Genomic DNA, 15,097 nt, shown 5'->3' with positions numbered 1-15,097 from the left:
AATCAAGGGCAACAAATAGAAAACAGAAATAAATATGGTAAATATTAATTAAAAATATCAAATAATCACACTGAATATCAGTGGTCTATATTCACAAATTGAAAGACAAAGATTGTCATAGTGGATCAAAAAGTAAGATCCAACTGTGTTGCTATGTTGTCTACAATAAACCCTTAAATTTATTTTTATTATGTTCAATTAGCCTATGTGTGTGTGTGTGTACATACCATATTTTATATATACATATATATCAGTTTTTGATAAAGTGTTCAACAATTCATTAGATGTGTATAATACTCAGTGCTTACCACCACATGTGTCCTCCTTAAGACCCATCACCCAGATACCCCAACCCCCCACCCCCCTCCCCTCTGTAACCCTCAGTTTGATTCTTGGAGTCCAGAGTCTTTCATGGCTTGTCTCCCTCTCTGATTTCTTCCCATTCCTGATTTCCCTCCCTTCTTCTGTGACCCTCCACACTGTTCCTTATGTTCCACATATGAGTGAAACCATATGATAATTATGTTTCTCTGCTTGATTTATTTTACTTAGCATAATATCCTCCAGCTGCATCGATGTTGATGCGAATGGTGGGTATTCATCCTTTCTGATGGCTGAGTAATATTCCATTGTATATATGGATCACATCTTCTTTATCCATTCATCTTTATCCACTCATCTGTTGAAGGGCATCTTGGCTCCTTCTACAGTTTGTTTATTGTGGATATTGCTGCTATGAACATTGGGGTGCATGTGCCTCTCATTTTCACTACATGTGTATCTTTGGGGTAAATACCCAGTAGTGCAGTTTCTGGATTGTAAGGTAGCTCTATTTTTAATTTCTTGAGGAATCTCCAGACTGTTTTCCAGAATGGCTGCACCAGCTTGCATTCCCACCAACAGTGTAATATGGTTCCCCTTTCTCCACACCCTCGAAAATCCATTTTAAATATAAAGATACATGTGAATTAAAAGTTAATGTATGGAGAAAAATATACCATGATAACACTAATCAAAAGAAAGTGGGAATAGCTGCATTAATTTTGAACAAAACAGAATTCAGAGCAAGGAATATTGTTGGGGATAAAGAAGGAGAGTATATAATGATAAAGGACTCTATTCCCCAAGAAGACATAACAATCCTTAATGAATATGCATTTAAGAACAGGGAGTCAAAATATATTAGTCAAGACTTACATAACTCCAAGGAGAAATAGATAAATCCGCTATTACAGTTGAAGACTTTAACATCATTCTATCAAAAATGGACCATTCCAGCAGGCAGAAAATCAGTAAAGACATAGTTGAAGGCAACAACATCTATCAATCAACTGAATATAATAGTCATCAATAAACTATCTCATGTAAGAACAGTAAAATATACATTCTTCTCAAACTCACATGGAACATTCACCAAGATAGATCACACTTGGGGCCATAAAACACAACATAGTGGAATTAAACTAGAAATCAGTAACAGAAGGGTGACTGGAAAATTACAAAATACCTGGGAATTGAACAATACAATACTAAATAACTAAATCTTAAAATATTTTCAACAAAAGAAAATGAAAACACAACTTATCAAAATGTGTGAGCTGAGGGAAATTTATAACATTGAATGTATACCTCAGAAAAGAAGAAAGATCTAAAAATCAATAATCTAAGCTTCTTAGAAAACTAGAAAAAGAAGAGCAAGTTGAATCCAAAGTAAACAGAAAAAAAGAAATAACAGAACTTTGAACAGAAATTAATGAAATTAAAAACAGGAAACTGATAAAGAAAATCAACAAAACCAAGAGCTAGTTGTTTAAAAAGATCAATAAAATTGATAAGCCAGCCTAACAAAGAAAAAGAGAGAAGGGACAAAAATTACTACTATCAATCATGAAAGAGAGAACATTACTACAGATCCTGGACATTAAAAGGATAATAGAGGAATATTATGAACAATTTCATGCCTACAAATTTGATAACCTAAATGAAATGGACCTTTAACAATGTAATCCGTCAAAATTCAACAAGAAATAGACAATCTGAATAGACCCATATCTATTAAAGAAATTGAATCAATAATTAATAAATTTCCAAAACAGAAAGCACCAGATCTAGCTGAGTTCATTAGTAAATTCTTCCAAACACTTAAAATAACTTCTTTAAGTTATACCAAATTATCTAACAATCTCTTCCAGAAGGTAGAAGCAGAGGGGTGACTTCCTAACTCATTCTGTGAAACTACCATTACACTAATACTGAAACCAGACAGAGACACAGCAGGCAAAGAAAACTACAGACCAACATTTCTCATAAGCATAGATGCAAAAATCCTCAACAGAATATTAGCAAATTGAATACAAAAAGTTTAAAAAGAATTATTCAGCATGACCAACTGGAATTTATCCTAGGTATGCAAAGCTGGTTTATCATTCAAAAATCAATTAATATAATTCATCACATGAACAAACTAAAGAAGAAAAAAATCACATCCTCATATCAATAGATGCACAAAAAGCACTTAAAAAAACCAAACACTGACTTATGATATTAAAAAAAAAAAAGCTCTTAGCAAGTTAGAAACAGTGTGAAACTTCCTCAACTTATGAAATACATTTATGAAAAAACCCTACAACTAACAGTATATTGGTGAGAAACAAGAAGCTTTCCCACAAAGTTCAGGAACAAGGCCAAGATTTTCCTCCTCACCGCAGCCTTTCAACATCATAGTGGAAATCTATTAATACAATAAGATAACAAAAGGAAATATAGAGCATACAAATTAGGAAGGAAGAAATAAAGCTGTCTTAGTTTGCAGACATAACTGTCTATGTAGAAAACCTAAAAGAATCAACAAAAAGACTCCTGGAACCAATAAGCAATTATAGCAAGACTGCAGGATATAAATCTAGCAAAATACCTATAAGAGTTATATGAGAAATCTGCAAAACTCTGATGAATAAAATTGAAAAAACAAAATAGAGATATGTTCCATGTTCATGGATGGATAGGAAGACTCAATACCATCAAGATATCAATTTTTCTCAACTTCTAGGTTTAATGCAATTCCAAACAAAAGATCAGCAAGTTATTTTATGAATCTCAACAAGCTGGTTCTGAAGTTTATATGTAAATGGAAAAGACCCAGAACAGCCAACACAATTTGAAAGAGAAGAACAAAGACTGATACAATACAACTTCAAGCCTCACTTAAAATTACATTACTGAAGACAGTGTGGTATTGGTATTAGAATACAAAAACAGATCAATGGAGCATAAGGGAGCATTCAGAATTAGACCAATCTTCAACAAAGGAACAAAGGCAATACAATGGAGAAAGATAATTCTTTTCAAAAGATGATATTAGAATGGTTGGACATCCACATGTAGAAAATGGATCTAGACACAGACCTTACAGCATTCACAAAAATTAACTCAAAGTGAACAATAGAATAAATGTAAAACACAAAAATATAAAACTCTCAGAAGGTAACATAGGAGAATATCCAGACAACTTTGGGTTTAGTGATGACTTTTTAGATAAAATATCAAAGCCTGGTCTATGAAAGAATTGATAAGTTGGGAATCCTTAAAATTAAAAATTTCTGCTCAGCAAAACACACTGTCAAAGAGCATAAGAAGGTTCATGAAAATGTTTGCAAAAGACATATATGGTAAAGGACTATGATTCAAAAAATACAAATAACTCTTAAAACTCAACAGTAAGAAATCAGAGGCACGTGGCTGGCTCAGTCAGCATGTGACTCGATCTCAGGGTTGTGAGTTCAAGCCCCACACTGGGCATGGGGCCTACTTTAGAAAATAAGAAAACAAAAAATCCAATTTAAAAATGAACTAAAGATATAACAGACATCTCACCAAAGAAGAGACACAGATGGCAAATACAAATATGAAAAAAATACTCCATGTCATATGTCATTTGGGCAATGCAAATTAAAACAACAAGATGTCACCACACACCTATTAAAATGGCCAAAATCTGGAACACAGACACCGCCAAATGCTGGCAAGAATGTGGGGTAACAGGAACACTCATTCATGGCTTGTAGGGGATACAAAATAGCACAGTTACTTCCAAAGACACAGTTACTTCCAGGGGGTTTCTTACAAAATGAAACATACTCTTATCTTATAATCCAGCAGTTACATTCCTTGGTATTTAACCAAAGGGCTGAAATTTATATCCACACAAAAACCCACTCAGGATATTTACAGCTGCTTATTCATAATGCTAAAGCTTGGAAACAATCTAATGATGTCCTTCAGTAGGTGAATGGATAAATAAACCAGTACATTAAAGACAAGAGAGTCTGATCTAAAGCTAAAAAGACATGAATTATCAAGCCATGAAAAGTCATCGAAGAAAGATATATGGATATTACTAAGAAAAAGAAACCAATCTGAAAAGGTTATATGTTATGTTATTCCAACTTTGTGATACTGTGGAAAAGGCAAAACTATGGAGACAGTAAGAAGATCCATGGTTGTCAAGCGTTGGGAAGTAGGGAAGAAAGGGACAAACAGGTAGAACACAGAAGATCTTTAGGGTGAAAACTCTGTACAATACATGATGGAGAGACACGTCATTATAAATTTGCCCAAACCCACAGAATGTACAACCCCAAGAGAGAACCCTAACATAAACCACAGACTTTGGGTGATTATGATGGGTCAGTGTAGGCTCGTCAATGGCAGTTACAGCGTGTGCATCTCTGGGGAGAGGCGCTGATAGCAGGGGACGCAATGCATATGTGAGGCTAGGGTTATGGGGAAATCTCTGTACATTCTGTCAATTCAGGAGTGAAACAAAAACTACTCTACAAGTTAAGTATTTTTTTAAAAGGTAATAGAGCCATAGAGTGATGACCATGGACACACTAGAGCATGCTAGAACCATGCAGACACGGCTCACAAATGTAATGTTGAGAGAGAGCAAAACTGGACACAAAAACATACATGTATGGTCCATGTCTTTGAAGTTGAAGAACAGATACAACTCAGCTGTGGTGTTAGGCACACAGGAAGATGGAAAGGTGGAAGGACTGGGTGTTGGTATCTTACCATCCCCACACTGGGTAGAGAGTATGAGGATAGCTGTATAATTTTGATTAGAGGATTTGATGGTATATTATGGTTTATTTAGATTTAAAGGGTTTTGGTTTTTTTTTTTTTAAGGTAATAGTCTATCCAGGATAGATAAGTCACAACATGCCTTGAGTACTGAATTTGAACCTAATACCTCTCTAAAGAGACATCACATATGGAGAAAGTCAACCATTATGTGGACAGCCTGAAATTGAGTCACAGAATACCAGAGAAGAAAGTGGTATCCCTGAGCCTGAGACATGAGAAAGCTGGGAGGCATGGAAACTGTCTTGCAGCCTTGGCATCATTACCGCACTGAAGAGCTGGGCTCATTCGGGAGGACAGGACACACACCAAGGGCTATAAAGGACTGAGAAGCAGACACAGCCCCATGTAAGGGAAAGCTAGCCAAAAACAAGTGTCCGCTCTTTGGCCAGGGGCTCTGTCATCACTCCAAGTGTTCAGTAGTGCCAATCTGTTGCTTATGTGACCACCACTATGCAAGCATCCCCCAAGAGCCACGCATGGGGAAGAAACACTATCCCTTCCCAAGAAGAACTCAACAATGGGTGGGAGAGGTCTTCTCCTAACGTCCACTGATACAGTGTAAGGACAGTGAAATCCCAGCACAATGCAGTAAGTGGGGTTCAAAATCCAATCCTGTCAGCTACCGTGAAGTTAGTGAAAGGAGCAGGTGGAACCTGTCATCCCCACCTGCCTCTCAGATGCAAGACCAATGCAGTCCCTGCTGTGGTTTGGTAGGACCTGGTGGGAGGTCTCTGATCTGGCCCACATATTGATGGGGGAAATTCTTGGTCCTGTGGCTGGCTGGGGTTTCATGGCAGTGGTAGGATTTAGAATGATCCTATTTAGCTGGCATGAATTTTGTTGGGGAGACTGGGCTGGGAGGACAGTGGGTACAGGAGCCCAGTCACTCTCTGTAAACACAAATAAGTCAGTTTGCCTAGGAACATCAAGAAAGGTTTCCTATAGCTCTGACTCTAACCCAAACTCACACACCAGAGACAGCCTCCAAGGAGGAACATTTGAGTGCTGGGCAATGAAAAAGTTCACCCTAGCATGTCAGGGCTACCAGCATGAAATCTGTTGTGTTCTGGAAACACTGATCACTTCTCCTGTCACCATTGTAGGACCGGGGAAACAAGAACCCTTTTTTGGTGGCTAGATCACATTGGGTGTCTGATTCACTGTCAATATTTCAAAAAAGCTGGAACCAGTGCTTCCCAAAGGATAAGAGAAAGGGGAAAATTCCTGCTCTGGGCCTCTTTGGAATACAGAGAATTGATCCCCCCTCAAATAGTAAATGAGCTTTCCATATGACAGTGGCAAGACTGAGCTGCATGGTTCAGACCTGAGTTTTTGGTTGCTGTTTTGTAGAGAATGGTGTCCCCTGCATGTCACACTCGATGTGGTGGGCTGCTGGTGGCCTGAGAACAAAGCCATCTGAGTGGAATGCTCAAGGAACAAGAGGGCGTGGCCCCCATAGTGCTGTGCTCTATGGAACAGGTCAGTAAGTCTTTCTAGAAAGTGCCAGACTTTCAGGAATTGAGGCAATAGTTCAGGATTTTGAGGCAATCCTGTCTCTGTCACATATTCTGTTTGAGTATGAAAGCATCCAGAGATAACATGTAAAGGAAGGAGTCTTGCTATGTGCCAATAAAACTTTATTTACACAAAGGACAGTGAGTGGGTAGAATCTGACCCACAATCACTAGTTTACCAACCCTTGCTTGATGTACCTGAGTAAATGAAATCTAACTAGACACCACTGATAGTCAGGTGGGCCACACAAGTTTTGGGCCAATTTGAGGATTTTATGGAGGAAACCTGTTCCCACCACATCATTTCATTTTCAGATGCACGGCTCAATTTCATTCATATGTCTCAAGTAAGGTGCTCATTGCTCACTGTGGAGCAGTGTAATTCTATGTGCTGTTTTCCCTCTTCCCTCAAGTTCCCATGCTTTGAAAATATACCAAGTGCCACTGTCATACAGCAGTGGCTCTCCTTTGCATCCAGCCAGTCTCAGGGTGGTCCTAAGTGATGGTAAGTTTGGGCTATGAACATAGCATTGTTATTAAAAAAGTATATTGCTTTTCCTCCCAAGGCTTAGTGGGTAATACATTTGAAAAGGATTTAGGTATTGTGGTAGGCCTGCCATCTAAAAGGGGCCTTCAACCTGCATTTCTTTCTTTCTTTCTTTTTTAAAGATTTATTTGTTTGAGAGAGAGACCAGAGAGGGAGGGGCAGAGGGAGAGGAAGAGAGAGAATCTTGAGCAGACTCCCACTGAGCACATGGAGCCCGAACGGGCTTCAATCCCGAGATTGAGACTTGAGCCGAAACCAAGAGTCAGATGCTTAACTGAGCCACCTGGGCACCCCTCAAACTGCAAGTCTATTTCAAATCTGTGGGCTTGTTCCTACCTGGGGGAAAGTGAATCGGCAAGCAGATGGGCTCTGTAAAGAAGCTGGGGAGCGGAGCCCTGACGGTCCACCTTCTGGACCCACAGGGAGGGTGGTACCTCTGTGTCCACCCAGAGGCCCTCTGGATGCCACTGAAGGTGACTCACCCAGCACCCAGCCCTAATACCATTTCAGAAATGCAGTTCAGTAAAGGTCACTGCTCACACATCTGGGGCTCAGTCTGAAAACCTAGCAGAGTTCCTTCAGCACGTCTGGATAAACCAAATCCAAGGGCCGACGGTTTTACTCTCCTGAGTGGTGTAGCAATAACACACATCAAGCAGCTAGAACCATCCTTGAAGGGCCACGAAGAGCAAGCAGATCCTCCTGGAGAGCCACTTGAAAGCCTTCCCTCCCCCTTCACCCGCACTCAAGTGGTTTCTGAGAAGCAGTGGGAACCAGACCAGAGGGAGCCCTTACTTTTCATCCCTTCAGGGCGGGCTGCCTGCTCGGCAGGCCACAGCCATAACCACCTCATACTACAGCGTGACTGGGGACCCACACCTGTCACCGAGCCCTTCCTTGTCAGAATGCAAGCCAGTCACATGGTGCCCAAATCACCACTCCTCAGAAAGAAGGGAAATTAAAAAAGGAAAGGTTGAAAAACTCCCTCAGTCTTTTGTTGCAGAAGTAACAAAAATTGTTTCTCTGGGCAGTTCTAGGTGTGGCTCTTAATGGAGTCATCGCTGCCATTAACCCTCTGCTGTCCTGCTGAGGACTCTGGGAGCCATGGCATTCCAGAACCTCAGACTGTCCTGTCTTGCACATCCCATCTCAAATCCAGAGGCTGTCAGAGGCCTGGAACCACTCATAGAAAGGCAACGTTCTAGGAGAGAGCCAGACCTTGGGGGAGTCTCACATGCAGCCTCAGGGTGGGTCCAGATGTAAGTGGAGAGGACAGAGGTCAGATGTCGCACCCTCCTCAGTGCTTTCAGATCTCCCCCCTGCAGATATACCCCCCCACACTCATGCACACACACCACAGGCACATACATCACATGCGCGCACACATACATCACATACACACAATCACATACATCAGAGGCACACATGCTATAGACACACACACAGCACATACCACACTCACACACACTACAGGCACATATACACACTACACTCACACATATCATATGTACACACACTACAGGCACACACGCATACCACATACCACATGTACACATGTACTACACTTGCCATACCCTAGGCACACACACACAACACAGGCACACACATTCCCCAGTAGGATGGAGGCTCAGGTATGAAGACCCTGCTCCCAGTGTGCCCACTGTGGGCCGTGAACCCTTGAAGATGGGGCCCTTCCCAGCCACTGGCCCACTGGGAATACAGTCCAGCACTGATAAGCATCTGATGAATGAATGAATGGACAAGGAGGCTGGACAAAAATAAACTTGTACTCTCCAGAGCAAACGCAGCTGACCTCTTGTCCAGGCCAAGACAGAGTGCCTGCACCCAGCCTCACTCACAAGTACATATTCAATGTCCTGTGTCCCCCTCACTTTCCCAAGACGGGGATCGGCAGTTGGTAAAGGCAGGATGGCCACACTCAGAAAGCCTGCACTCCAGCCATGAGATAGACAACTGTCATGTAACTACACATATTACCTTCTCTGGAAGGAAAAATGTGAGTGTAGAGTGCTGGGTAGGGAGGCTCCATCACTCAGGGGTCAGGGGCCATTCCAAGGGACATGTGACAGGTGGGGAGGGCGCTCAGGCCATGGGGGGAGCTGCAGAGGCTCTAGGGGAGCCAACAGGATGGAGGGACAGGGGTTGGGAGGCCAGTGTAGCACGAGTGGAGTGAGCCAAGAGCAGGCCTGGAACTGAGCCTGGGAGGGAGGTGGGCACCGGGTCAGGCAGGGCCTCTCAGACGGCACAGACTCTGACATTGGCTCTGAGGAGGCTGGAACCAGGTGGGGCAGGCTCCAGCGCTGAGGGGACAACAGGCTGCGGGTGCTCATGGTGAGCCGGGGAGATGGGGCATACCGGGTGGGAGGCTAGTCTGGGGGAATACTTCTTGACAAAGCTTCACAGACGTAAAAAATATCTATCTATCTTTTAACAAATCTAAAAGATTCCCTATCAGTTTCTCACACCCTCACCTGGATATCCAAACAAGGGTTTGGGCAAGGACATTCCTCAGAAGCCCCCAGGCTGCCACTGCTCTCCCTGTCACCTCCTCTGTGCTCGTGTTTGGAGCTGGTCACCTTAGTAAAGGTGTCTCCTTGACCCAGGCCGAGCAGGACTCAGAGGTGGCTGGAAGGAAGGAACCAGGAACCCGAGCCACAAAGGTGACTGAGGTTCTCTTGTAACTTCTGGGGGTTTCCTGAGCAGAGCCCTGCAGTGAAGCTCGTCCCACTTTACTTCCTGGGTCTTTCCAGCCCTGAAAGCATTCCCAACACTTGTTGGAAAGAAGAGAAGACACAGTGGGCCTGGGTGCCCAGCGATGGGGACAACATTCTCAACACGGGTGTTAAGATTTCACACACCCTGGGCAATACCCTGAGGGATTTAGCCCCCAGAAAAAAAAAAAAGGGTCTAGCCAACCGGCCAAATTCTCAGCCTCCCAAGCAGTCGGTGACTTAGGAAGGGTGTTTGTTTTCCTGTGAGCATTTTGGACTGAGATAAAAAGTGATAAGCATCTGACTGAATTTCATCTTTTCCTGAAACAGGAAGAAAGCAGAGGACAGAAAGCAAATATTTATTGAATGCCTATTTCTGAGCCTGGTTCTCTAAATGCCTTTACTCAATGAATCCTATTATAAACTCCATTGTACAGCTAAAAAAAGAGACTCAAAGACCAAGTACATGTCCCAAAGTTACCACTTAATAAGAAAAAAGTGTCGTGATCTGTATCCTTGTTTACCGACTCCAGAGCCCAAACTGTCTACACTTGATTTTTATCTAAGCCCGTCCCCTGGATCAGAACATAGTTCGGGATTAATGCTGGGGTAATTCACACAGAAGAGAAGTCCCACACTTTTGGGAAACAATGATTAAACATTCAGCAGCGTAATAAGATCACATGGAAGGGTGTTGTGCTGACCCCAACAGCAGAAAAGTAGGGCTAGGCCGGGACAGGGTGGTTGTGTTTTATACCGGTCTTTGCAAACTCAGAGCATCCCTCGGGCCCTGAGGGGAGACTGGAGAAGGGACAGTGTGTGGTGAAGGTGTGGAAGAGAGCTGTCCCTATGGCCACTGATCCACAGCCTCATGTGGTAAGCATGATAGGGTTCAGTCCAACACGATGAGCCTCAGGCTCCTGCTGCTAGCAGGGTGCAAAAGTGACTCTGGGGTCAGACAGGTGCTGCCTAAGATAATCTCATGGCCTCTCAGGACTCCTGAGCTTTACAGAGTAAATTCACTAAAGGGCAGCCCCAGGCCCCTGACACCCCTGACATCCAGCACAGCCGCCTCACTGGGCAATGAGGATGTTAAGCTGGAATGTACACAGTCAGGGTTCAAAGAGAATTTGCTGGATTTTGTAGTTGAGTTAACACCAGGTAACGTGGACTAAGCTGTCACAGAAAGACTGGAACTCAAAGTCCCCGCTCGTCTGCCAAGCCTGAAGCATAGCTCTTTACTTGTATCCCTTCACTCCGGCACCACCCCTCCCAATAGGACCTGTGTCCTGACCCTGAAGATTAGGTGCTCTGACAAGGTTAAATGTTTCCCCGAGGTCAGCTGTGGGGTCCCTAACTGCAAAGTCCCTGCGCAAGGGTGCCTCCCCAGCAAACTCATTTCCTCTCTGTGCATGCAGAGGGCAGCAGGCATCAAGGCCCCACGTGAGAGCTGGCAAAAGCACAGGCGGCCAAGCTTTGGGGGCTCAGTGTCCTTCTTTACTTTAGTCTTTGCATTGGCATGTGCCCTGCTTTTTGGAGTGGGACAACTAAGAAGTTATAAAATATGCTTTTTTTAGCTGCTTCACTAAAAGTAATTATTCATTCTCTTCTTAAATGAAGCAAGGACTTTGGTTTTAGAATGGCTCTAATTCAAGCAATTTTAACAGGACTGTTCAAAAGCCAATGCTGAAGGTAAAAAATCTTGCTTTGATCCACCTGCTTCCTGACTTTTTAAACCCAATCAATCCTATCACCATGAGGTTTTTGAAAGGTAAGTGGGTGTCATCCGTGGATCTTAGAGACCCCTCTTTCCTTGCTGACTCCAGAGTGGAATGCAGGCAAACAACAAAGCATTCCATGCAGCCAAAATCAAGCCGGGCTGAAGGAGTGATGTCAACTCCAGAGTCACTTGAGGTGTGATATAAACGGAGGTTGTCAGATGGAACCAGTGGCCCAGGCTTGGGAACAAATGAGCTGGTCAAATGCACATGCAAAGGAAATGTCAGGCAAGCAGCGTGGGCAAGAGGAAATAGGAACAGAGCTGGAGAGTCACGACTCGTCACCCATGTCCTACAGAGGCTTTGTTTGAAGACATTTAGAGGTAAGAGCTGTAGATAGAACAGGGGCTCAGTAGGGGCGTCAATCCAAGCAGACGGGCAAAAGTGGGTGCTCCCAGAAAGGTTATGTGAACAGGGCAGGGGAGGGATGTCACAGCACAATTTTCGGTGGGCATCGTGTGCAGGGGTTTTTAACTCTCCATATTAATCCACAGGATTCAAGAAAAAAAGTCCTTGGAAAACACTCTGAGATAATGCACTTCCTGCCTGGCTTCCCATGGGAACAGCCACATTACCTAGCCAGGGACCCTCCCAGACCCTCACGTGCTGGGTGCCTTTGCAACTCAAATGCCATCTCTCTAGAAGCCTTCATAGCCACAGATCCCTCAATAGCAATGTCCGCTCATACCCTAGACACAGTCGTTGTACCCCCAACCCAGTTCCAAGTAAGAATGATACCAACCACAGAATGAGCCTAGAAAACCTGAGTTTTAATTTTCCCCATGAGGACCACTTACTGCTTCTTCTGAAATGCCAGACACCAAGGGCTACCACTAAATGTTTTGGAACCTTTACTAAATGCCTGCTCCAGCTCCCAGGTGACCAGGGTTGTTGTCTGAGGCTGACTCTGGGACACTTGACTTGCTCCTGCCTGCCTCTGCCACTACACGTGAGGCTCCGGAGGGCAGCAGGTCTGTTTGTGACCTCTGGGTGTGGTACAGTGCCCAGCAGAGCTGGAGGCCAGTACATCCTGTTGGGGAGAGGACAAATGCCTCTCTGTCCTCTTGTCTGATGGGCTCTGGTCTTAGAGCCCTGGAGCTGAGTGTCCCAGGCAGAGGCCTGTAGAACAGAGCAGGTTATGGCGTTGGTGGGGAAGGCAGACCTCTGCTCATGCCAGCTGAAGCTGTGTGCTCCACGGCGCTGCGGTGGTCATTGCAAGGTAAGTTCTCCCAGCTCAAAGCGCCTCCTCTGACAAAATTCTTTGAGGAAGGCTCTGTCTGTTCCTGGAGCAGGCTGAGCTCAGAGAAGCCTGAAGCCATCACAGAGTCTGTCTGCCTTCTTAGCAAGAGCCCAACAAGAACTCGAGAGGGGTCCCTGCTCTTGGTCACAAGTGACAGCACAGAGTGTCACACACCCCCGGCATGTTCTTCTCTCAGGGGAGGTTCTCCGGAGTCCCCTGGGCAGAGAAGTGACCAAAGTCGGGGCTCTGACATTGCACTCCAGGCAGACTGTCACTCTAGGCTGCAGACTGAGGGAAAGACAGAGAAGAGGAGGAGGGAGGGGGAGAGAGGCAAGGGGGACAGGTCTGGCTGCAGCCGCCTGGGGAGCCGCACCAGCCAGATGACAATTGGAATTAGCATCAGAACACCTTGATGAAAGGAAGGTAGAAAAGAGTTGAATCCGTGAATGAAAAATAGATTATTCACTGTCAGTCAGAACAATGGAACAAGACACAAATAGCAGCCAAGTGCAGGACATGCCAATTTTGCTCGGAAATGGTGTGCGCGGTACTCCAGTGGCCCTCCAGAGAGCCCAGCAGCACGGCCAAGTTCGGCAGATGTGGGGAGAAGGAGCAGATGTGGGGAGAAGGAGAATAACAATGGCCTCTCCGAAGTAGGAAGGACGCAGGCTCTAAGCCGGAGATTTAGAGTTCTAGCTCTGTTACTTACAACCACACATGCAAACGTGAGGCAGCGGGGAGGGGGGACCAGGACAGACAGGAGACAGAAGATGGAAGGTGCAAGGAGAGGCCCGAGCCACCAGCTGCTGGTAAGCCTCTTGGAGCTCAGGTTACAACATGAGGAAGACAGTCAAGATCAAGCTTGCCCATGTCGGTAAAGCTATCAAGGGCAACTGTGGCTACTACTACTGGGTAGGGGCTCCAGAGGCCCGACCTTGCCCAGCACCAGGAGGAGGGTGTGTGAGTGAAAACAAGGAAGGGGGACACCACAGAATGGAACTTGTCAGTTGTAGTTGGCAACGGACCATCAAGGCTTACAGGACCATCCTCTCTGCTCTCTCTGCACTTTACAGTCACAGAGGCCTGGGATGGCCAGAAACCAGGCCCCTTGGCATCTCACTGGGCTCTGCTGGGACAGTTCTGCAGCCAAACACTATTCAGTCTGTCAGCCCCTGGGTCCCTCTCTGCAAGACTGATCTGTCCCTATGCGCACATGTCTGTGCCTTCTGGTGTTGTTGCAGAGGACAGGGCTGAGGCACACTGGCTTCTGGGCCCTACCGCCACTTCCCTGTGAGCTAAAGGGGTCCCTGCAGCAGCCTTCCCTGATGGGCCCCCTCTCCCAGGGTCTGCCAGTCCTGGAGATACTTCACTCCTCTGGACCTGAGTCACCACAGAGACACTGTGACTCAGGTGACGGAGGGTCCTGCATCTGTCACCCAGTGAGTGTCCTGGCAGCTCTCCGGGGAACTGTGTGTCAGGCTGTGTACCATGTCCTTCCATTCAACAAAAACTCAGCAAGTAGGAAACGGCTCTCCCTACTTACTGAGGCCCAACAGGAAGGAGCTTGGCCACTCTGGAAGGAGCCAGGATTCCAACGGGCAGGTTAAGTGGGAATCATGGGGTGTGGGTGGCAATGTTCACGGGGGCCCCCCTTACCTTGGTAAAGGTCAGACAGTCCTTGTCCTGGTCTCTGTCCTTCATCTCGAAATCATAAAGTGCTTTGCCCTGGGGCGGGGTCTGCGGCAAGGGCCGAACGCACTGGATGTAGCTGGCAGGCAGGAAGCCGTGAGCCCCATGCAGCTCCCCATGGTACCAGTGCTCATCCACTCTGCGCCGCAGAATGATGATGTCGCCCTTGCTGAACTTGAGGTCGCCAGGTTCTTTCCCCTCGTAACTGTAGAGCGCCTTCCCATAGGGAAGCTGGGAGAGAGTCTGAAAGCAAAACATAGCATCACGTTACTCAACATGGCCTTCCTCCTGCCCCATTAGATCAGTCTGGGATGGGGGGGCTCCTGTACCGTGAGGGCATATACAGAATATTCCAGAGTAGTAAGCACTTCAAAAGAACAGGCACCCAATATGGGGATACTCAAGCCCATGGCCCTACTGAGACAAACCAGTCCCCATAATGGCAGCCA

General features: G+C 45.3%; 1 protein-coding gene across 2 annotated transcripts in view; it reads right to left on the bottom strand.

Annotated features, from left to right (window-relative positions):
* The window catches only part of SH3RF3 (SH3 domain containing ring finger 3), a 356,455-nt gene that overhangs the window by 133,038 nt on the left and 208,320 nt on the right, over positions 1 to 15,097 (bottom strand). For both annotated transcript variants that reach the window (XM_059406397.1, XM_059406398.1), the window contains exon 2: positions 14,616 to 14,891. In XM_059406397.1, the coding sequence (XP_059262380.1) occupies positions 14,616 to 14,891 (276 nt within the window). The remainder of the gene's footprint in view (positions 1 to 14,615; positions 14,892 to 15,097) is intronic.

This window comes from Mustela nigripes, chromosome 7, assembly GCF_022355385.1.
Source record: "Mustela nigripes isolate SB6536 chromosome 7, MUSNIG.SB6536, whole genome shotgun sequence".
Lineage (NCBI taxonomy): Eukaryota > Metazoa > Chordata > Mammalia > Carnivora > Mustelidae > Mustela > Mustela nigripes.
The sequence above is the reverse complement of the archived record's forward strand: the minus strand, read 5'-3'. Positions and strand labels throughout refer to the sequence as shown.